The sequence below is a fragment of the Garra rufa genome, chromosome 1 (genome assembly GCF_049309525.1).
Source record: "Garra rufa chromosome 1, GarRuf1.0, whole genome shotgun sequence".
Taxonomy (NCBI): Eukaryota; Metazoa; Chordata; class Actinopteri; order Cypriniformes; family Cyprinidae; genus Garra; species Garra rufa.
The window spans coordinates 50,202,486-50,226,373 of record NC_133361.1 but is presented as its reverse complement, the minus strand read 5'-3'; the positions used below and the strand labels follow the sequence as shown (position 1 = coordinate 50,226,373).

Genomic DNA, 23,888 nt, shown 5'->3' with positions numbered 1-23,888 from the left:
CTGGTAACTCATGTTGAAGCAAAAGAATGGTTCATAGCTTCATAACATTAAGGTTGAACCACGTCACATGGACTATTTTAACTATGTCCTTACAACCTTTCTGGGCCTTGAACATGTCAGTTGCATTGCTGTCTATGCAGGTTCAAAAAACATTCAGATTTAATCAAAAATATCTTAATTTGTGTTCAGAAGAAGAACGAAGGTCTTACGGGTTTGGAATGACATGAGGGTGAGTAATTAATAACCCTTGAGTTCTGAGACTTGTTACAGTCAGAGCAACTCAAGTGCATGCTATGTTCAGTGAGGGCACGTAATTCTTATGCATTAGCCAAGCATTTGTATCTGCATACTTGCGCAAAATATGTTTCTAGCCTAAGGCACTGACACATTATACAACACATTTATAGCTTTTTGCAGTGCATTCAGGGTAACTTGACTGTATCCTATGAATTTATGTGTACCTGCGAGAAGTGCGCTCTGTTGACGAGCCTGCTCCAGCAGTAGGACATGCTGGAGCAGCGAGGAATGGCTACTGTGGCTGTTAGAGGCGGAAGGGGGCTCGGCGTCAATGGGTGCCCCGGTGGAAAGGCACGTCGGCAGGGACGATGTGCTGATGAACTTCCCTGTCAGTGCCCCACCTTGACGCAAACTCTGGATTGTCTGCCGCTCTGCTTCCTGCTGGGCACTGAGTTTCTGAGGAGCCTAGAGTAGATGAGTAGAGAATGAGAACTTACTCTTCCGATTTGGGAACTCTATGCTGCCTGAAGGTGCAACTGAGGTACCAAAGCCTACAAGGCTGTTTTCACACTAGGTATGGTTGCTTGCTCCGAACCAGAATCAGTTTAATTCCATCCTTTCACATTTTGTGTCCGAAATTGCAATATGCTTGGTCCGATTGTATTTGTCGGAAAGAAGAAAGTCATATACAGCTAGTGCGGCTTGAGAGTGAGTAAATCATGGGGTGAACTATCCTATATTAACTCTGGAGTAAACCCTGCTTTATACTATAAGTGTGACCAGGAATGTGCAAAGATGGAAATTATAATCATCAATAGTGGTTCACTTCTGCAATTTAAGACACATAGCATTCAAACCAATTTTCAACTGTAGTGCACTTCACATGAACTGTAACCAAGACCAGACTAGGTTTGAAGCAATAGTGTGCATCTTCTGAAAAACACTTTCACTTCCATCAAACTCTTGAGTTCAGACCAAAAGCTGTAGTGTGAGAGCATCCTAATGATCTAGCAAGCCCATTAGGGTTCAGCCTACACCACTTGCTAACTCTGAATCACTATCACGAAGCCACCAGGCTTTAGTTGAGGACACTCACCGTGATGTGCGCGTTGGCAGGCAGTCCGAGAGAGATGTTGGGCAGAGATGGAGAGGTGTAGAGGCTAAGGGGACTCGGCGTCCCATCTCCAGTCAAAGACTGATGCAGAGAACGCAACTGCTGCCGAAACAGAAAAGGAGAGAAAGACATGAATCCCACAGGACGAACAACAGACCTATATTTCAGGATGTACACTTCAAACAGCACACAGAATCCATTTTATCTCAGGAAGGCATCCCAGACAAGGAGTTTCAACTCGACTTGATCACTTCAAAGCATTCTTCTTTGGAAATCCTCACTAAATTGTATTTGTGACGGGGAAAGCAGCACGTGGGAATGGATTGTCTGTATTTGGGATTGGATGAGCGCCACTTGAAGAAGACAACGGTCTCAGTCGTCACGTTAAAGAAATGAGCTAAGCATTTGTAATTAAAATGAGTTTTGCATTGACTCTAAGTAAAAATAAATAACCCAAAAGAGCTATGTGAGAAATACAGAGGTGTTTCTGAGCGCTGGTAATCCCATCATCTGACCCTATACTTGGAGCGCAGCCATTTCCAAAGCCAAAGAACAAAAAACGAATGGATCTGCTTTACAAGGCAACGTTTATTCATCCCCGAAGACCCAATTTAAGCCTTTCATTAGAAGTTGTTCGTACAATCTACGTCATTCCCGCTCTGACTCAAAGGTTACACTAAGAAAAGACGAGGAAGAAAAAGACAAAGCGGACATTCCGTGGCACAGCGCCCTACCTGCAGCACAGATGATGTCAGCATTCTCTTCTCCCTCACATTTACCCATCACTTCTCTCAAGATTGTACTGCTAGGCTATAGAGGCTCTGGAATAGCAATCTAAGACTTTTTTGGGGGAGTGGTATGCAGCCTTTGCATGCCGGACTGAGCTAATGAAGTGATTCTTAAGTCATCTTCGCTGGCACCTATTTGAAGGTTTTTTTTCCTTCCTCCGATTGATGATAGCGACAAACTTTATTTCTTTGCTCTTTGACAAACTCCAGCACACTTCATTCTCCATCACATCCACTAGCAATAATCAACTGTTTTCTATCCTTGAAGGAATAGTTCACTCAAAAATGAAAATTGTGTAATTAATTACTCAACCTCATTTTGTTCCAAACCCATAAGAAATTCTTTTCATCTTCGAAACACAAATTTAAGCTATTTTTGATTGCATCTGAGAGCTTTCTGACCATGCATAGACTGCAACTGACATGTTCAAGGCCCAGAAATAGTCCATGTGGCATCAGTGGTTCAACTGTAATTTTACGAAGCTACGAGAATACTTTTTGTGTGCAAAAAGAACAAAAATACCGACTTTATTCAACAATTTCTTCTCTTCTGTGTCAGTCTTTGACACCAGTTGAAACATTAATGTCACATTGACTGTTTTAGCGATGTCCATACTATCTTTCAGGGCCTTGAACGTGTCAGTCGTGTTGCTTTCTATGCAGGGTCAAAAAAGCTCTCGGATTTAATCAAAAATATCTTAATTTGTGTTCTGAAGACAAACGAAGGTCTTACAAGTTTGGAACGACATGAGGGTGAGTAATTAATGACACCATTTTCATTTTTGGGTGAACTAGGCCTTTAAGAGGTCATAGTCAAGACTTAAAACATTATGTACCACTAGCAAAAATACCAAATATTTAGACACAAATACAAAAAGAATGGTATGACCAAAATTGCACATCAATTACTAAGTAATTGTATGGTTAAGGCATTTATTTAAAATTTAAAAATTAAAACATACATATTATTATCATTGTTAAAATATTGTTAGAAAGTTGTAAAATAAATACATTACAAAATACATGTAATAACTTAAAATATTTTAGTTTATTTTGCCTTTCTCAAAAGAAACTATTAACAACTAATAAAACATAAGTCTGACATTTGTGCACTGTAATATACCAAATTATTTATCATAAATGCATAAATTACAAAATCATAAACAACATGTAAATGCTGTAATGGGGGAGGGGTGTGTCCAAAAATGACCAAAAATATGACCAAAATCACATCTTATAATCACAAGTAATTTTATTTTACGGTAACGATTTATATCATGATACAGTTATTTTTGCTTTAAATAAGGTCTTTATGATATCAAAAAACATAATTCTTGTCATTAGTGCCATTGACATTGACTCAAAAAAAAAAACAAAAAAAGAAAAACTAATACTAGCTCAAAAAAAAACCCTCAAGCTCCATGAAGGCAAGTAAACAGTCAGCAATTAAATGAAAATAAGAAACTAATCACAAGCAATAGGACAAAAAAACTACAGAAGAACAAATCTATAAGAAATGCTTCATACACATGTATAAAGTAATCAAATGTATAAAAACACTGCATAATCTTCACCGTGTAAATTAAATATATATTTCTTATTAAAGTTATAAAAGTGATTTAGTCAAGAGTAGTGAGAGATTTTCTTTCTTTTGTTGTTTTATTAACATGACAGACAGCAGTAATATTAGACTGCTATCACTTTAAGAGCTGCCCGAATCCAATATGCAGTTACACATGTGTTGTCTTTCTCAGCTGTTTGCTTTCACTTAACACCTACATTACTATGTTTAAGAGGACATTTGCAAAGACGGGCATTTTGACACATACAAGAGCGTGTATTTAACTGTTCAAGGCCTATAAAGTGACAAAAATAACTTCAATACTATTGGTATATTACCCATCCCCATGTTGCAAATTGTAATATCTGCTTAAAATAAAGTGTTTTGTTCTGAATTTAATATGCTGGTCATCCAAAACTAAACACAAACTGGCTCATTCAAATTCAGCATTCCTCTCCTATAGCTTCAAGCCCTTTGTGGCATGAGCACATACGATTTCACTGTCTCTGGCTCTCAAGGTTAAGGTGATCCTCAAGGCTAGCTGCTTAGCATGCAGGCTTGACCCCAGGCAGCTTCCGGCTGTCCATCCAGAGCAGCTGCGGCCATTCTTGAGCCTACAGATACAATTCAGTTGCAAGGCTGACTCTCATAACGTGTTTTTTTTTTTGGGGGGGGGGGGGGGGGGGATTAGCATACCAGTGTTATCCCAGGCCATCACAAGGCTCTGTAAGATAGATTGTTTCCATAGAAACAGTGTCATTATCTAGGTGAAGCCAATTTATTGTGTCTTTTTTCATGCCTAACCTATTGAGAACTGAGGGGAGTGCGAGAGCAGAAGAGAGGCGAAGGTGTAGGGGGTAAGTCTCTCACCTCAGCGTGGATGTTTGGGACGGATCCGCTGGAGCCATTCTCGGCAATGGCACAGTTAGAGCTGTTCGGAGAACTGGGACCCGAGCCAGGAGCACTGCTGCACATAGAGGACACTGAAACACACACATTAGATTTTAGCTGCATCGTTAGAAAATATAGCTGATGATTTCACAATATTTTGTGATTGATTGAACCCGTTTTAATGTATCAGCAGGATGTTAAACTGCTCCCTTCCTCCATGCTGCATTTAGATTAACAGCACAGAAATCACACAATACCTACGTGTTCATTATTTCTGTTTGCAAATCTTCACACATCTGATGGCAGAGTTTTTTTTTTTACAGGCCTATTTTAACACAACCCAGGCGCTAATATAACCTCAGGATTACATATAAACTGTATGTTTTGTTTTTATTTTACTGAATTTAATAATACATTTTTATTTTTAGTTGAAACAAAGATAAATAAGTTAAAGTTTGAACAATAATGGCAAATTTACAGAATTTGGCAATAATGCACATTATTATAGTGTAGTAGTAGAAAGAAAATATTTTTCATGTAGTATTTTAAAGATATTTAGGGGCCCCTATCATAAAATATGAACATAAAAAGTTTGATAAAACATTTTTTTTTTGTTTTTTTTTTTTGGAAAATCTCTTATGCTCATCAATGTTCCATTTATTTGATCAAAAATACAAAATAAAAAGTAATCATGAAAAATTGCTGCAATTAAAAAAATAACTTTTCTATTTTAATATTCTTTAAGATTTATTTCTGTTATGCAAAGCTGAATTTTCAGCATCATTAATCCAGTCTTCAGTGTTCTCATTCAACCATTCTAATATGCCGATTTATTATTAATGTTGAAAATATTTTTTGGAAGCTGTGATAGTTTTCTTTAGGTTTTTTTGATGAATAAAAAGTAAAAAAAATACAAATTTTATAAATAAAAACTACAAATAAAACTTTTCTAACAATATAAGTCTTTACTATCACTTTTTATCAATTTAACACATCCTTGCTAAATAAAAATATACATTTCTTTCAAAAAAAAAGAAAGAATAAAAATGTATTGACCACAAACTTTTGAATGGTAGTGTATACTGTTACAAATGATTTTGATTTTGAATAAACGCTGTTCTTTTGAACTTTTTATTAATCAAAGAAACCTGAAAAAAAAATATCACAGGTTCCAAAAAATAAAAAAAATAAGCAGCACAACTGTTTCCAACACTGATAATAAATCGTATTAAAATGTATAGCATATTAGAATGATTTCTTAAAGGTTGTATCAGCGATTTCTAGCCTGAAACATAAAGTGTCAATTTCAGCTGACCTTTCATCACGATCCGCTCGCTGCCTGCCCCATAAATTGTCTGTGAAAAAAACGCGTCTCTCTGGTCAGCCTAGGGTCCGAGATATGCCAAAAAAACAATCGGCACTACCAACCTTTCCACAGATAAACAAACAGTGTTCCAACCAATCAGCGTCAGGGGTTTGGTGTTGTGGACTTTCGCTCCGCCTCCCTCACATCCCTGCACCAGTAGGAAAGTCCACAACACCAAACCCCTGACGCTGATTGGTTGGAACACTGTTTGTTTATCTGTGGAAAGGTTGGTAGTGCCGATTGTTTTTTTGGCATATCTCGGACCCTAGGCTGACCAGAGAGACGCGGTTTTTTCACAGACAATTTATGGGGCAAGCAGCGAGCGGATCGTGATGAAAGGTCAGCTGAAATTGACACTTTATGTTTTAGGCTAGAAATCGCTGATACAACCTTTAAGGATCGTGTGACACTGAAGTAATGATGCTAAAAATTCAGCTGTGCATCACAGGAATGAGCCTGGTTTCTCCCAAGGTTTTTTCTCCATTCCTGTCACCTGTGGAGTTTTGGTTCCTTGCCGCTGTCGCCTCTGGCTTGCTTAGTTGGGGACACTTTCCAGCGATATCATATACTATTGTGATTTCCGGATTTCTAATTGATTGTTTACAATAATGCGTTACTTACACACTATTGTGCTGTTTAAATACTGTGCAGTGCTTTGACACAATCCGTATTGTTAAAAGCGCTATATAAATAAAGGTGACTTGACTTGACTTGACTTGACTTGACAGGAATAAAATCTATTTTAAAGTATATTAAAAGTATATTCAAATATATTAAACAGAAAACCACTATTTTAAATTGCAATAGTATTTCACAATATTACTGCTTTTTCTGTATTTTCAAATAAACAGCCTTGATGAGCATTAAAGTCTTCTTTAAAAACTCATTAAAAATCGTACTGATTCCAAACTTCTCAACAGCAGTATAATAATTATTTTTACATTCATCTATGCAAAATGTATACTTTCTAATTAAAAAACAAGCCAGAAAATTTATTTCTTGGTTCAAACCTGTTTTAAAGCCTTCCTTTTCCATTACTCATAAGCTTATGCAAACAAACTGCATTCTCACATATGGTTTACCTGAGATCTCAATCGCTCTTTTCTTGAAGGTGCTGATCACAGTACCATCTTTCCGTCTAAGCAGTGGGCTGCTCCTCCTCTCAGCCACCTTCTGTTTTAACCGTGAACGTACCTTCAGATTGGGCTCGGAGGCTGAAGAGAAGAAAGAAAGAAACAAATTCAATCAGTTAGGTAAGTAAAAGCACTTGTATGGTGTAAGTTGCACGACTTACGCTCAGGGGCTTGTTCACAATCCTCAACCCTAAGTATGAGCAATTAGAATAGTGATGTTTCACTTAATAAGCACCACTAATGAGGGTTTGCATCTGTCGCTCTTGTGCATCAGGACCATGGACAGCAACCGCCCATCTCTTCCTGTCTCTCTTTTTCTACGAGCTAAAGATAAAAGTTAAATTTACAGCACGCCGATTTTATCTCTTGTTGATTCCGGAGATGACGGGCCAAATTAAACTAATTGAAGTAAAAAGGGAAAAGAACAAAATTGGGGCAATTATCCAAACCCGCCGTGTGTAAAGCGGCTTGACCGAGCCCTGTGTGTTTTTCTGGGCCCGTTTGTGCGTCACAGCCACACTGGCCATATAGAGCAGAAAGGACTTTAGCCTCTAATGCTATCAGTGACTTTAGTATGGATTTAATTAGATTTCAAATAAAAGTGTGAGACGAGGGGGAGGGGACAGGATGGAAAGACACACACAAACCGAGGGCACGTTATGTAAGGAGACTGCTGCGGTGTTGCCATAACAGTGGTAATATAGAGTAAGCGCTTCGCCCACGCTAACAGACCCGTCTGCGATTACTTTATCAGTGTGCTGAAGTCCAAGCTAGAGGGCGTGTGTGTGTGTGTGTGTGTGTGTGTGTGTACCTGGTATTCATCACGTTGTGGGGACCAAATGTCCCCACAAGGATAGGAATACCAGTAGATTTTGACCTTGTGGGGACATTTCTCAGGTCCCCATGAGGAAACAGGCTTATAAATCATGCACAATGAGTTTTTTTGAGGAAGTAAAAGTGTGCACAATCTCCTGTGAGGGCTAGGTTTAGGTGTAGGGTAGGTGTAGGGCCATAGAAAATACGGTTTGTACAGTATAAAAACCATTACGCCTATGGAATGTCCCCATAAAACATGTAAACCAGTGTGTGTGTGTGTGTGTGAGAGAGAGTGTCCTCCTATCCTTTGGATGGTATATGTGTGTCAGCTCTATTATAGAGAGCTTTATAAAGCAGTGTGGGTGTGACAGTTTAAAAGATAGCAGTGTGTGTGTGTGTTTGCAGGAACAAACTCACTGAATCTGTGTGGGAGTTTTGGAGTATGGCTGGCGGCTGTGAGAGTGAACAGCAGATGACCAGCAGTGCTTTGAAAAAAAATCCTCACGAATGTAGTTGAAAACATGTCAAACATGATTTGAGACAATGTTTGAGATGGCTATCGCTATTTGAATCTCTCATCAACAGGCGAAATTGTGTTTCGCTTCAAATCTAATAATTTCAACAGGCTGTTTGAGAGTTAGAGACTGTTTAACCAAAAATGAAAATTGCTGTCATTAATTACCCTCTTGTTGTTTCAAACCTGTAAGACCTTCAGAACACAAATTAAAATATTTATGATGAAATCTGAGGACTTTCTGACGCTCCATAGACAGCAAGGGTCCTACCACCATAACGGTGGAAGATGGTTACTTGCAGGAGAAGAATTGTTGAATAAAGTCGTTATTTTTGTTTTCTATGCACGAAAAAATATATATTGTAGCTTTGTAGAATTACATTACATGGACAAATTTATTGATGTCCTTGATACCTTTCTGGGCCTTGAACGTGTCAGTTGCGTTGCTGTCTACGCAGGGTCAGAAAGCTCTTGGATTTTATCAAAATTTTCTTAATTTGAGTTAAGAAGAAGAACGAAGGTCTTACGGCTTTGGAACAACATGAGGGTGAGTAATTAACAAATTAATTTTCATTTTTGGGTGAACTATCCCTTTAAATTGCTAGGTAGGGAATAATAAATATTATTTTTGTAGAAAAATAATTTTGTCTCTATACAGCAAAAGTACTATATAAGCCACTATAGTTAACTAAAAATGAAAACCATTTAAAACAAAACAAACATTATCTGAAAAGAAAAAAAGTAAGTAAGTTTAACTTAATGTACCAAAAGAAAAATTGTTATATACACTGCTGTTCAAAAGTTTGCGATCAGTGTGATTTTTAATGTTTTTTAAAGTAGTCTTTTCTGCTCATCAAGGCTGCATTTATTTGATGAAAAATATAGAAAAAATATATAATATTGTGAAATAGTATTGCAATTTAAAATAGTGGTTTTCTATTTTAATATATTTGAAAATGTAATTTATTCCTGTGATGCAAAGCTGAATTTTCAGCATCATTACTCCAGTCTTCAGTGTCATGTGATCCTTAAGAAATCATTCTCATATCCTGATTTATTATCAGTGTTGGAAACTTAATATTTTTTTGGAACCTGTGATACTTCTTTCAGAATTCTTTAATGAAGAAAAAGTTAAAAAGAAATTATTTAAAATATAAATCTTTTCTAACAATATAAGTCTTAGCTATCACTTTTCTAATCAATTTAACACATCCTTGCTGAATAAAAGAATGAAAGAAAGCAAAAAATGACTCCAAAATTTGAATGGTAGTATTTATTGTTACAAAAGATTTCTATTTTAAATGAAGGCTGTTCTTTTTAACGTTTTATTTAAATATTAAGCAGCCCAACTGTTTCCAATATTGATAATAAATAATATTTTAGAATGATTTCTGAAGGATCATGTGATACTGAAGACTGGATTAAAGATGCTGAAAATTCAGCTTTGCGACACAGTAATAAATTACATTTTAAAGTATATTACAATAGAAAATAGAAAACTGCAATAATATTTCACAATATTACTTTTTTAACCAAATAAAAACAGCCTTGATGAGCAGAAAAGACTTCTTAACTAAATATAAAAAAATCTTACTATTCAAAAACTACATACTGCTGTTCAAATGTTTGGGATCGGTAAGATTTTTCATGTTATTTGAAGAATTCTCTTACGCTCGTCATAAGTTGCATTTATTTGATCAACAATACAGAAAAAAACGTTTTTTTAATTTAACACGTCCTTACTACATAAAAGTAATAATTTTTTAGAAACAAATAAAGAAAGTTTTTTGAACGGTAGTGTATATTGTTAGAAAGATTTATATTTTAAATGAATGCTGTTGTTTTTAATGTTTAATTCATCAAATAATCCTAAAAACAAAAATCAGAAGTTCCAAAAAAAAAAAAAAAGCAGCACAACTGTTTCCAACATTGATAATAAATCAGCATATTACAATGATTTCCGAAGGATCACGTGACACTGAGTAATGATGCTGAAAATTCAGCTTTGCATCACAGGAATAAATTAGATTTTAAAGTATATTAAAATAGAAAACTGTTATTTTCAATTGTAATAATATTTCACAATATTACTGTTTTTTTTTCTGTATATTCTGTATTAAGCAGAAAAGCCTTCTTTAAAAAAAAACATTAAAAATCCTACTTTTCCCAAACTTTTGAATGGCATTATATATATTGCTAAAATTGTAACTAAAATGAAAACAAAAAAAGCTGCATGATTATTAATGAAAACTATACTAGCATCTCATTGCTATTAAAATAAGAGTGCTCTAAGGTGTGTGTTTGTGTGTAGGTCCGCTGTACTGATGACTCATTATGACTCACACCTGCAGACTCCTCACTTCATCCCTACACACACACACCCTTGCATCTCCTGTGACACCTCTGCACTGTTAAACAGCTCAAACTTCACACAAAACCGCTGGTGACTTCAGAACAGCGTCATTCATGCACAGAAAGAAAATAACCGTATAACGCTTGCATGCAAACACTCATGCATTGGCTTATTCAACCCAGTAACGGTCATGCAGCGTCAAAATCACTTAGCTATTACTCATTTAAACGATTTGTTAAGTTAACAAAAATAACTAGATATGCATTTTTCTGGAGGAAATACGAGGGCTCTTAAAAAGAGACGACGGCCAGAGGAATGGCTGACGTCATCAGCTGAAGTAAGAAGCTACATTGTTGCAGTGCAAGTCTGTAAGAAGTCTACTCACCAGTCTTACGGAGAGGGAAGTCATCCTTGCCCTCATAAGACCCTAACAGAGGAGGGAGTTTGTAGGAGGGCGGCGTGCCTGGGGTGTTGCTCTGCGGAGGGGAGCTCTGCTCCAGGGACGCGTGGTGAGCGCCCCTACAAAAACACAAATGCAGTTCATTACAAAAACTCATCCATCACAACTCAAACGAGTTACAAATGAGAGCCATAAACTTCTAGTAAAATGTGGCATGATCTAATATCAATATGCTCAGGTTATGAGCTAACTCATTTTAACATCGTACTTGCAGAAAAATAGTGCACGTTAAACCTGTCGGCGATGTATTAACTACATTTAAAAACAGCTGTTAAAACAAGAGCACTTTGAGTAAGGCTGAGTGATATGGACTAGCAAGGTTTCTCTCACCAGCACTTCTGGGGGAAGGAATGGTTGAGTCCAATGGGGCCGGGTTCCTTTTTGCTCAACAGGAACTCCTGCAGCTTCAGTTTGACCTCAGTACTGGCGATAGCACCTGAGAACAGAGTCAAAGGACATTAAGTCATGTTTGAGTGCAGGAGACAATATTTTGACATTTAAAATAACAATTATATATAAATAATTAATTCATACATGTGTGTGTGTGTGTGTGTGTGTGTGTGTGTGTGTGTGTGTGTGTATGTTTATGTATGTGTGTATTTATTATTATTAAAAAGAACAGTTTTTTATTTAAATATATTTTAAAATGGAATTTATTCCTTTGATATCAAAGCTAAATTATGATCAAAAACACAGTAAAAATGATAATATTGTGAAATAGTATTGCCAGTTTTTTTTTTAATTTAAATATTTTTTAAAATGTAAATTGTAAATCAACACATTTTTGATCAAAAATACAGTAAAAACTGGAATATTGTGAAATATCAAAGCTATATTTTGTTTAAAAATACAGTAAAAACATTAATAATGTAAAATATTATTACAATTTAAAATAACTGATTTCTATTTAAATATATTTTAAACAGTAATACTGTGAAATATTATTACAGTTAGAATAACCATAGAATTTCCATTTAAATAGATTTTAAAATGTAACTCATTACTTTGATATCAAAGCTACATTTTGATAAAACAAATACAATAAAAACAGTAATATCGGTGAAATATTATTACAATTTAAAATACAGACTTCCATTTAAATATATTTTAATTTTCATTTATTCCTTTGATATAAAAGCTAAATTTTATTCCAGTCTGATAAAAAAACACAGCAAAAATAAATATTGTGAAATATTACAATTTCAAAACAGTTCATTTGAATGTTTTAAAATGCATTTTATCAAAATTTTGATTAAAAGTACAGTAAAAACAGAAATATTGTGAAACATTATTACAGTTTAAAATAACAGTTTTCTACTTAAATACATTTTAAATTCTAATTTATTCCTTTGATATCAAAGCTAAATTTTGATCAAAAATACAGTAAAACTGTAATATTGTGATATAACGTTACAATTTAAAATAACAGTTTTCTATTTAAACATTTTTTTTTTAAATTGAATTTATTCCTTTGATATCAAAGCTAAATTCTGATCAAAAATACAGGAAAAGGTGCAATATTATTACATTTAAAATAACAGTTTTCTATTTAAATATATTTAAAAATGTAATTAATTCTTTTGATATCAAAGCTAAATGTTCTGCAGCTATTACATGACATCAATGTTGAAAACCGTTTTCTGTGCTACTTTTGTGCAAATCATTTCACAACAGCATTTCACATTTGTGTTCTTTCTATCTTACAAACAGATTGTTAGCTTATTAAAATGCTAACATCAAACTCTATTGCTATTAATATGAGTCATGTGAGTGCTATGTGTGCACTTATGAGGTTACTATGGGATACTATGTAGGCAGCACGCAGCTTACTAGGTTTTGGAAATGATCCAATATGTTAATTTTGTGGCACAATAAAGCCTAGTACTGCATTGTGTCGTTTTTAGGCGTAAACAACCAAAGATGAGAAATAATAGAGCAATTTGTGCATGCTGTGCCTAAAGTACTTCAAGGGATATCCATGACAGTGTGTAATTATAGCAGCAAAACAACAATAAACATTAGCTACGTACTGCTCAGCAAGGTGTTTATTCATCGAACTAAAAGGTGAACAGTACATTTAAACTCTTCGCATTCTGAAAATTAGCCACGAGCGGTGACACAGTTCACTGTAGATGTATTGTAGTGCACATAATGGACGTATTAATGGAAAGATACGTACTCTCTTTGCCCTTCTCTTTGTTCCGCAGCATGATGAGCTGTTGCTCCAGTCTCTGCTTCTCCATCTCTTCGTGACGCTGCTGTTCCAACTTCCTCTTCTGTTCCAGCTCCTGCTGACGCTTTGCAGCAAGGATCTCCTGCTGTTGCTATTCAGAAAGAGTTCAGAGGTCACGAATCAAAGTTCAAGGAGATGATGTGTACAGAGAGGACAGAGAAAGGGTCCAACCTTAAGATGTTCCTGCAGCTGCACTTCATGTTGGCGCGTCAAAACCTCGTGCTGCTTCTGGAACTCGGCGAACAGCAGCTGTTTCTGGAGCTCTTGTTGCTGTTTGAGCAAGAGCAGCTCGTGCTGTAGCTGTTTCTCCCTCAGCGACGGGTCCACCGTGCTCAGCGGGCCCAGACGTGGGTCTGTACGCAGGTCCACCGGCCCGCCGCTGCCTCCGCCCTGATCTCCTCCACCTCCCACCGGGCTCTGCATCCCAGAGGGTAGCAAGGTCTTCACATCCACTGCTTGAGAGACAGAGAGATAGTTCATTAGAGAGGTGAAGACACACGGCGGGGACTGACATGGAAGAGTTGTAATTTTTGTTTTCTATGCACGCAAAATGTATTCTCGTAGCTTCACAACACTACGGTTGTACCACTGTTGTGTTGCTGTCTATGCAGGGTCAGAAAGCTCTTGCATTTCATCAAAAATACATCAATTTGTACTCCCAAGACATACGAAAGTCTTACAGGTTTGGAAGGACATGAGGGTGAATAATTAATGACAGAACATTCATATTTGGGTGAATTATCACTTTAAAGGTTGAACGTGTAATTTATGCACCACAAATGGAATAAGGATCGTTTGCCAACAAATACATTTCTTAACAAAACAACGCTTTCTACATAAGTAACAAACAGTAGAAGTAACAAGTAACAAACAGTAGAAAAGAGTGCCTTTATAGTAACTTAAAATACATGCAAGGCCAGAGTTAAAGGGTTAGTTCATCCAAAAATGAAAATTCAGTCATTAATTACTCACCCTCATGTCGTTCCAAACCTGTAAGACCATCGTTCATCTTCAGAACACAAATTAAGATATGTTTGATTAAACCTGAATGCTTTTTGAACCTGCATAGACAGCAAGACCCAGAAAGGAAGTAAGGACATCATTAAAATAGTCCATGTGACATTAGTGGTTGAACCATAATTTTATGAAGCTACAAGGCAAGAAGTTGCTATTTTTGTTTTCTTTGTGTACAAAAAGTTTTCTCGAAGCTTAATAATATAAAGGTTGTACCACTAATGTCACATGGACTATTTTAACAATGTCCTTACTATCTTTCTGGGCATGTAACATTGCGTTGTTGTTTATGCAGGTTCAGAAAGCTCTTGGATTTCATCTAAAATATCTTAATTTGTCTTCTGAAGATGAACGAAGGTCTTACAGGTTTGGAACGACATGAGAGTCATCAATGACAGAATTTTCATTTTTGGGTGAACTATTCTTTTAAGATGACTTAAGATGATAAAGATATTTTGAAAGACAAACTTCAGGACCTAATTTAGTACCAAAACGATACAAAATTCTTTAAAAATCAACATTAAATACTTTTGGGTCAGAAATATTTTTCGAAAGAAATTAAGACTTTAATCAAAAGTGACAGATATCTTTTGTAACATTGTAAATACCTTTACTATTTTAAATATTTCTGTTTTCAACTAATTCAAAATAAATGCTGTTCCCTTGAGCTCATAAAAGCATCCATGAAATAAATGTATCACGGCTTCCACAAAAATATTACGAACATTAATTGGAGCGTTGATAATAATAAGAAATGTTTTTTTTTTAACAGCAAACCAGCATATTAGAATGATTTCTGAAGGATCATGTGACACTGAAGACTGCAGTAATGATGCTGAAAATTCAGCTTTGCAATGACAGAAATATAAAATTGTAATCAAAAATGTAATACTAATAAATTATAGTTTAAATCATCTGAAATAAATAAGATTTGTATTTATGTATAGTTTGTTAGGATAGGACAATATTTGGAGATATAGCTATTTGCTTTTAGGGTCCAGGGTCACAATTTAATCTCTTATATTAGTCGAAACATTACACCGTTTTACTGTATTTTTAACTAAATAAATGCAGCCTTGGTGAGATTAAGACACTTCTTTCAAAAACTGTTGTATATACACACACAGACTTGTTGCAGTTTTATTTTCCAATGGGTCACCTTTGCGTAGGTTCAAACATGTTCCCTTAACCTGTCTGCTACTACTACTCAAAATAGTCTGTTGACACATAAACTTACAATCTGTTTAGGGCACGCAGTTACGTAAGCAAAGGCCAAGAGTGCATTTGCAATTGAGACGCTATACTATATAGTTTATGCATGATGCGTCTGCAAACGTTGGGCTGACATTTCCCTGTGTCTGCCCATGTTACCGTAACCGTAAGTGTGTGGGCTCAAATGTCTAGCAGCTAGCGGACGCTGCTGTCTTTCCTTTCACGAGCCGGTTGGGAATTCATCCAACTGAGCCTGAACCAGTTTCTTCCAGGAAGCACAGCATAGAAAAATGCCAAAGGTAGTGTAAAATTGGTGTAAAAGAGCAAGAGTTTGATTATAGGTCATGAGGAAAAAGTAACAGGCAAGGTCTGCCTTATGATAGGGCACTACTGGTGAAGAGGGCATGCAGTTATATAATCTAGTAGGGAAACCAAGGTGATGTCCTGAGGGTTGTTCTAAAAAACAGTCCAATCATTTTTTCTGTTCACCTCTGACATTTCCAATAGCATCACTAGCCACAAACCTGGGCTTCCCAAAGCTTCTGAGGCAAAGTTTTTGGCACAAGTGATGTACTAAAAAAGCCCTACAAACTCATCATTCCTGCTTTTGTTGGTGTTACTTGTTTTTTTCCCCTCCTTAAATAGTCTTTTTAGTTTCACTGCAATGAGGTGGCATTAATGAGTTGTCATGGGGATAGCGATGTGTTTTCAGCCTCTTGCGCAAGTTAGTTTAAGCTCCCTCCAAAGGCATTCAGTCAGGGAAACAGAGCGCTCCCATTAAAGGCGACCAGGTCACAGCAGCTTCCGAACATTAGTGCGAATCAAAGTAGTGAATATCAATGGTGCTAGGGAACAAAAAGGGTTTGAACTTGCAACTTACTTCAAGACCAGTTTAGAGGATTTGCATGGCACAGGTATATTTGTAGCAATAGCCAAAAATACATTGTATTCTTGATTTTTCAGCACATAGGTAAAGATCATGTTCCATGAAGATATTTTTGTAAAAAATCTTACCGTAAATATATCAAAACTTAATTTTTGATTAGTAATATGCATTGCTAAGAGCTTCATTTGAAAAATTTTAAAGGGGATTTTCTAAATATTCAGATTTTTTTGCACCCTCAGATTCCAGATACTCAAATAATTGTACCTCGGGCAAATATTGTGCTATCCCAACAAACCATACATCAATGGAAAGCTTATTTATTTAATGTTTAGATGTATAAATCTCAATTTAAAAAGAAATACCTTTAGTGGTCCAGGGTCACATAAATGAAATGAGTGTTAGACTAGAAATTATATATTTTTGTGATAATATTTGTATCGACTTGCATGCTATGTTTCAGACCGATACTGACAAAAAATGATGATACTGCTAAAAACAATGTTTTTAGTTATTTTATATGGTAATCTAAAATTGTTTTAATGATAAGTATGTAGGGTAGCAGATTATAAATATGTACATAAACATATAGGGCCCTATGAAATCTGTTTAATTTTTTCCCAAATTAGTTTTTTTTTACTCAAATTCCATTTCATTTTTTTCTAAATCATGAAACGTACATAATTCAACAGCAATTTATTACAAGTTTAACAAAAATTACATTTTTAAGGCCCTATGAAATATGTTTTTCACCTAATTCTGTGTTTTCCATTACATATGGATTCCATTTGAATGGTTTCATTAAATTTTATTAAATCAAATTTTAGAAAAAAAAAATGTATTTACTATTACTTTATTATTTTTTTCTCAGAAATACTGGGTTGCATATTTACATTTGGGGTAAATAAATTATATTAAATAATTTTTCTGCTAAATATTCCTTAAAATTTTAATAATAATAATTTTTATTATTAGTAGCGGTATTACTACTATCATTACATTATGTAATATATTTCTGTCACAGTTAAACTTCACTTTCACTGCACTTTTTCCTGTGGCTTTTTATTTTTGTCCGGATCCATGTTTCTTCTTGTTTCATTTTTTTTTTTTTCATGAAGTTAAAAACAGCATTTACTTAAAACAGAAATCTTTTTGTCACTAACTATCACTTACTGCCACTTTTGAGCCACCTTGCTGAATAGAATTAATAAAAAAAAATGACATTAGTGCATTACTGATCCAATACCAAAAACAAATACTCTCAAATCAATACAACAATACATGTCAAAAGTACCAAATCAATAATAAAATAAAAAAACATTAATTTGGTGCATGTACAGAAATTTGGGTATGGCATTCCTTTTGCCTAAACAGTAGAACATGGCTGGAAACTAGCAACTCCAAAGTCATGGACTTGAAAAATTTATATCTTCAATACAACAAAGTTGTTTTGCAAAAAAGTGTCTGCCAAATGCATAAATGCACTGTGATAGCCCTAGTTAGCATCTATCAGAATCCATTACCTTCATCACTGACATCACATTTGTTATAATTTTTGTAAATAACAAAATATGTATCCAATTTTGGGCAATACAGACACAAAAAGCATCCATATTTCAAACTAGAAATACTATATCATCTGGGCATCATTTACAATACTTATATTTCTCCACCATACTATAATTACTAAATCCTTGAATTCGGCAGCCAAACATTACATTTTTTCTAATAGCGGTAAAACATTTTAAATCCTTGCTTTGGTTTAACCCAACATAAATTTTACTTAATGCTAAATGCTAAATAGTGGCACATCACTTTCGTTTCCTCAAACGCCAAAGAGTCATCAGGGTGTCCTTGAGTGTGCAGGGACGTCAAGAGTGAGGTAGGATAGCACTATGCGGGGGCCCTCACTGCTGAGAACACATTAACCCACATGTCACTCAGCCTCTATCGTCGCCCGGCTTGCCCTCCCAGCATCGGCTAAAGTTTACCAACATGCTAATGATCCGGTTTCTTCACTGGATGCCTGGCGGAAGCGTTCGGCTTACTTGAAAATCAGATTACTCCCCCTTTATCAGTCAGGGGCATATATATAGCCTTCCTCGCGCCCTCGGGCCGATTGACTGTGTCAAGTCTTTGACGTCAGAGCTTGGCCAGCCGAGGTCGCCAGGGCTACCGCTCCTGTTACTGACCAGATGAGCTTAGCATAGATATCCCTAGACACCTTGTAGTCAGTCTTCCAGGGAGCTTCCCATGTATGAAGTTCAATAGTGCCTGCAACAAATGACTAATGAAGCAATGAAGCAAATATAGTGAGATTATGGGTGAATTCAATGTAAAAATGCAGAATACACAAAATATAAAGAAGATTTTATAGATAGACTTAAAGGTCCACTGAAGTGCTTTGAAAGAAGCAGCGTTATTCTGTGTTGACGTAACTTCAACTGAAACTGGAAGACAAAGTGGGGCATATTGAGCAGTCCCAACGCCTTTTATAAATAGCCAATAGCGTTTAGTTTTTATCACAGCTTGGGCCAGAGCCGTTGAGCTAGGTAAAGCTGCATTTGACAGCGTATGACATCCAAAATCTCAACCATATTGCTACAAAATATAGCATTCTGTGTAGAATTCAAATGGATCTGATACGTTTTGCTCATATGATTCGCTCCATGCTATCGTGTCTCTGGACCGGAGCAAACTGTGTGCATGCTGAACCAGACTTCATTTATCCCAAAGCATATTTACACTGTCTGAACTGTTCCCTATCCCCTATATAGTGCACTCGGTGCCATACAGACAATACAAATCCTGTGAAAAAGTGACCGATTTCAGCCGCAGCTTCAGCATCTATTTATAGTGTAGGGGGCGGGACGCTTCACATTCTAGAGAGCATTTGATTGGACAGAAAGGTTAATGAGAAGCTGAAGTGCATGGTGATCACAATCAACACGTTGATCCGTATTGGCGGAAATTAGAGACTGTAAGTTTTGAATGCTTATATTTTCTGAATGCGAATTTTGTCATTGTTTTAGAGAACACTAGCTTATAGATAACCTTAAGGTTAACATATTCATACTAAAAGACAAAAAACTCCATGATTTTATGAGGACTTTAAAAGAAAAAAAAAAGTGTATTGTGAAATAAAACTAAGGCAATAAAGGCTTCAGGGGCTGCATGCAAAAGCACACAGACTGCGTGAACACTATAGTCTGATTCACAATTGATTGTCTCTTATAACTAGGGAAATGCGAGGCTAGATGACTTTAATGGTCTCCTTGTACTTGTTTCATGTCTGTCAATATGCTATTTGGTAAAAACAACAACAAAAAATGTATATGAAATAAATATTTTATGAATATAGTGAGTGGAATAGTTATAGACTGTATGGGAGCAGTGGATGGTTTTAAAATACCATGTAAACAAGCTAAAAAATAAATTTTCCTGGTGAATGAACATATGTCTGTGAAACACACCTCAGACTTTTAAATAAATCTGTATTAATACTGAAACGTGGTTACAGTCCTTACATGTTCTATGACTGTGAAACATACCTCAGACTGTAAAATGAATCTCTATTAATACTGAAACTTGGTTACAGCCATTAAATGCTTTGTTAACATGTTTGTTCACAGTCTAGTGTGTACACAGCAGCAGCACAGATCAGTAATCAGTCCAAACACAACATCTATGTGACAGACTCCCACATCCCTACGGAAAACTCCTTTGAGGTGATAATTAGCAAGCATAGGGACTATTAAAGACAACCTTCCTATCAACTCCTTCCTGTCCAACGGAAGAAAACGGCAATTCCGTATTCCGTCACAGCTAATGTCTATCCTTTTTCAAACTTTCTCGTCCATTTTATATATCACCCGCCTCTAAATTGGTAGTTACTCATCACGGACCTGTTTTTAAGCTGAAAGGAGGAGATGAAAAACGCATGAAGGACAAAAAAAGAAAAAGGGGCGGTACTCTGGGACTGGAGTCTCTTCGAGGAAGTCCTCAGTGTGGAGGCTGGGCAGACTGAGGGGGTTTCCAGGCAATTTCCCTCGGAGAGCTCTCACCAAAGTGGAGACTCGACTGATTACTGCAGCGCCCACACGCAGCGCACATACACAAACTTGCGGACCGATATAAACAGAATCAAGCTTTCATGAGGTGTACTGTGAAAGATCATTTAATCAGTATTTCTGTCTTGTTTTCTGGTAAAAATAGGTAGGCATTCTTAAAAAGAGACGTTACTAAGACGCAAAACTATGCAAGTTGTTGTCATAAATTCATATGCAGAATGAGAGAAAAAAAAAGTAAAATATTTCCTGAGAACAACTGTGAAAGTTTGCTTCTAACACTTTTAAGGATTTTTAGGAACTTTTAATGTAAAATCACAGAAATACTGGGAATGCACAACATTAAAATTCTGGACAATACCAATAAGCCAAGAATTACTTTCAACTGTCCTTAAAATACTATTTTGCCTAAAATAAATAAACAATAAAACACTTAATGCTAAATCAATTATTTTAAGGCTACAAGTAAATTTAGGCATCACAATATAATAAAGTATGAAAATTTTATATTCATCTTTTAGAGATTTGCTAAATATTTCATTTTAATTAAATTATTAATGCTTTTAAAGATTACATTTCACTGTTAGATGACACTGAAAAATACAAGCCAACAAATATGACCTCGGGAGAACGCAGCCTCCGAAATAAAAAAGCAGGAATAATCTATTTTTTCTGACATTTTTCCCAAAAAAAAAAAAAAATTAAGTAAAACCACCAATAAATAATAATAATAATAATATTATTAATATTACTACTACTAATAATTAATTTATGGATTTATTCATTTTAAATTTTATTATTTTGCTGGAATCGCCCTCTTTTAGACACAATAAATAAATAAATACATAAATAAATATTATTATTATATATTATTAGTGCAGCAGCAGCAGCAGCAGCAGTAGTAAAATGACTAAATATAAAAAAGAAAATAATAATTTGTATTACTAATTAATTAAGTTATTGATTAATTGATTTGATTTTTTTTAAATGACCCTGGCCCTCTTCCACAATAAATAATAAATAAATATTATTATTATTATTATTATTATTATTATTATAAGATATTATTAGAAGTAGCAGCAGCAGTACTAGTAAAATGACAAAATATTTAAAAAATTATGTAAATATAACAACAAAACAACAACTTATTTAACTTATTAATTTATTGATTTTATTTATTTATTTATTTATTTATTTTTCTGGAATGACCCTGTCCCTCTTCTAGACACGATAAATAAATAAACTTTATTATAATAATAATATATTGTTAGTAGCAGCAGCAGTAGTAAACTGACAAAATATAAAAAATAAATGTAAATAATTTACTATTTATTATTGTTATTAATATTATTATTGCTTATTCATTTATTAATTTTAATTAAGGTATTTTGCTGGAATGACTGTGGCCCTCTTCCAGACACAATAAATAAATAAAAAATAAATATATAATATTATAAACTTTATTATTATTATTATTATTATTATTATTTAGTAGTAAATGAAAATATATTTATAAAAAAAATAACAAATAACAACAATGATAATAATATATCGGCTGATATTTTTTTTAAATATTAGCATTAGCTGATTTTTGAGAAGGGACTTTTATTTCGATAGCGTTGCAGACTTTTATTTTTGACGGCTTAAACATTAAATGACTCAAATTAAAAACTATATTCTATTTTGCCTAAATAAATGAAATATAAAACACTACATACTAAATTAATTAAAAGGCCAGAAGTAGAGATTTGCTAAATATTTCATTTTAATTAAATTATTAAAAAGATTACGTTTGAGTGTTACGTGATACAAAAGGTAAATGCAAAATGAACATGCACAATTAAATACCCTACAAATAAATAAATAAATAAATAAATAAATAAATAGCTTGCCTGGCATGTATAAACAAACACAATGGTGATCTCGTCCCGAGGGAAAGGCATAAAAACGCAAAAAAAAAAAAAAAAAAAAAAACATCTGCAGAGGCACTTACCATGCATTAAAAGCAAGGTAAGAGCATTGTAACCTGACAGGACGAAAATAGCAGAGTGAGAGAGAGAGAGAGGTACCTCCTCATTAAAAATAAAAGAAGGTGTTGCATAAGATATGGGTGAGGCTGGGTGAGCGAGAGAGAGAAGAGGACAGACAGAGTAAAACTTGGTGATGTTATTTGGATAAAAAGCCAAGCAGGACTAATCAATGGAGTGTCTGGAAGAGGGCCAGAGAATGCTTGAGTAGCCAGATTTAGCTTTCATCAGATTATATCGTACTCGTGGATTACGCTAATCGCCTGCAGGAAGGCCTAGAAATAGCTTCCTCTCACTTCGTGTCACTGGCGTTAAGAGCAAGGTGATAGTGTGTGTGTGTTTATCTACACTTGATCTTCTTATGCAGCAGTTAGCTTTAGTTTGTTTATTAGCAGTCGGGCAATTGTTAATCACAACTCCCAGCTCAGTCATGTTCAGATTTTGACAATAAGACAAGAGCACACAGTATTGTTTGGAATTGCAACACCCTGTCTAGAACAACAATGAATCGCGTAACGAGTCAAAAGTAAATAGTTTCTATTATAATCAATGAATCTGAGAAGCAGCTGGTGCTACGCAACAAAACAGCACTTACACACTTTAAAAGAAATGTAATGGCATCTTTAGAGTCATTGTTTATTTATATAGAAATGATGCTGACATTTTTGCAGCGTCTCATTTCGGAGACTGAGTCCTCCGGAGGTTGCATTTCGTCATTGAGACGGTCTCAGTTAAAGAAGGTAACCGTTAAATTGCAAAGGAAGAAAGAAATTACAGTGTTTTACACCTCATTAGAAACAACAGTCAACCGCCTCAATGATGTACTGTACACGGCCAACAAATATGATCTCCGGAGGACGCAGCCTCCGAATTCAAACGCAGCAATTACCCACTGTTTCTGCCAATTTTACATTTTTTAAAAATTATTTTACACTTCATAATCAGTGTAAATTTTTTACAATAAACAATTGCTGATTGCTTTATAAAACTAGTAAATGAAGTAAAACCTCCAATAATAATAATAATAATAATAATAATAATAATAATAATAATAATATAATGACAACAATTATTTTTTTCTATTTATTATTAATAAATAAACATAAACAAACAAATACATTTTATTGTACTTTATTTTGGAATGACCCTGGCCCTGACCCTTCTCCCAGAAAGAATTAAATATAAATATTAATATTAATGTAGTGGTAGGAAAATGAAT

General features: G+C 34.9%; 1 protein-coding gene across 2 annotated transcripts in view; it reads right to left on the bottom strand.

The window, feature by feature from the left end:
• hdac5 (histone deacetylase 5) overlaps positions 1-23,888 on the bottom strand; it is a 113,470-nt gene that overhangs the window by 24,037 nt on the left and 65,545 nt on the right. Inside the window, exons 3-10 of one of the 2 annotated variants that reach the window (XM_073842397.1) lie at positions 13,638-13,921; positions 13,413-13,557; positions 11,564-11,669; positions 11,159-11,292; positions 7,040-7,171; positions 4,571-4,683; positions 1,334-1,453; positions 462-702 (exon numbers count right to left, since the gene is read on the bottom strand). In XM_073842397.1, the coding sequence (XP_073698498.1) occupies positions 462-702; positions 1,334-1,453; positions 4,571-4,683; positions 7,040-7,171; positions 11,159-11,292; positions 11,564-11,669; positions 13,413-13,557; positions 13,638-13,921 (1,275 nt within the window). The remainder of the gene's footprint in view (positions 1-461; positions 703-1,333; positions 1,454-4,570; positions 4,684-7,039; positions 7,172-11,158; positions 11,293-11,563; positions 11,670-13,412; positions 13,558-13,637; positions 13,922-23,888) is intronic. The other variant, XM_073842404.1, reaches the window with a different exon arrangement.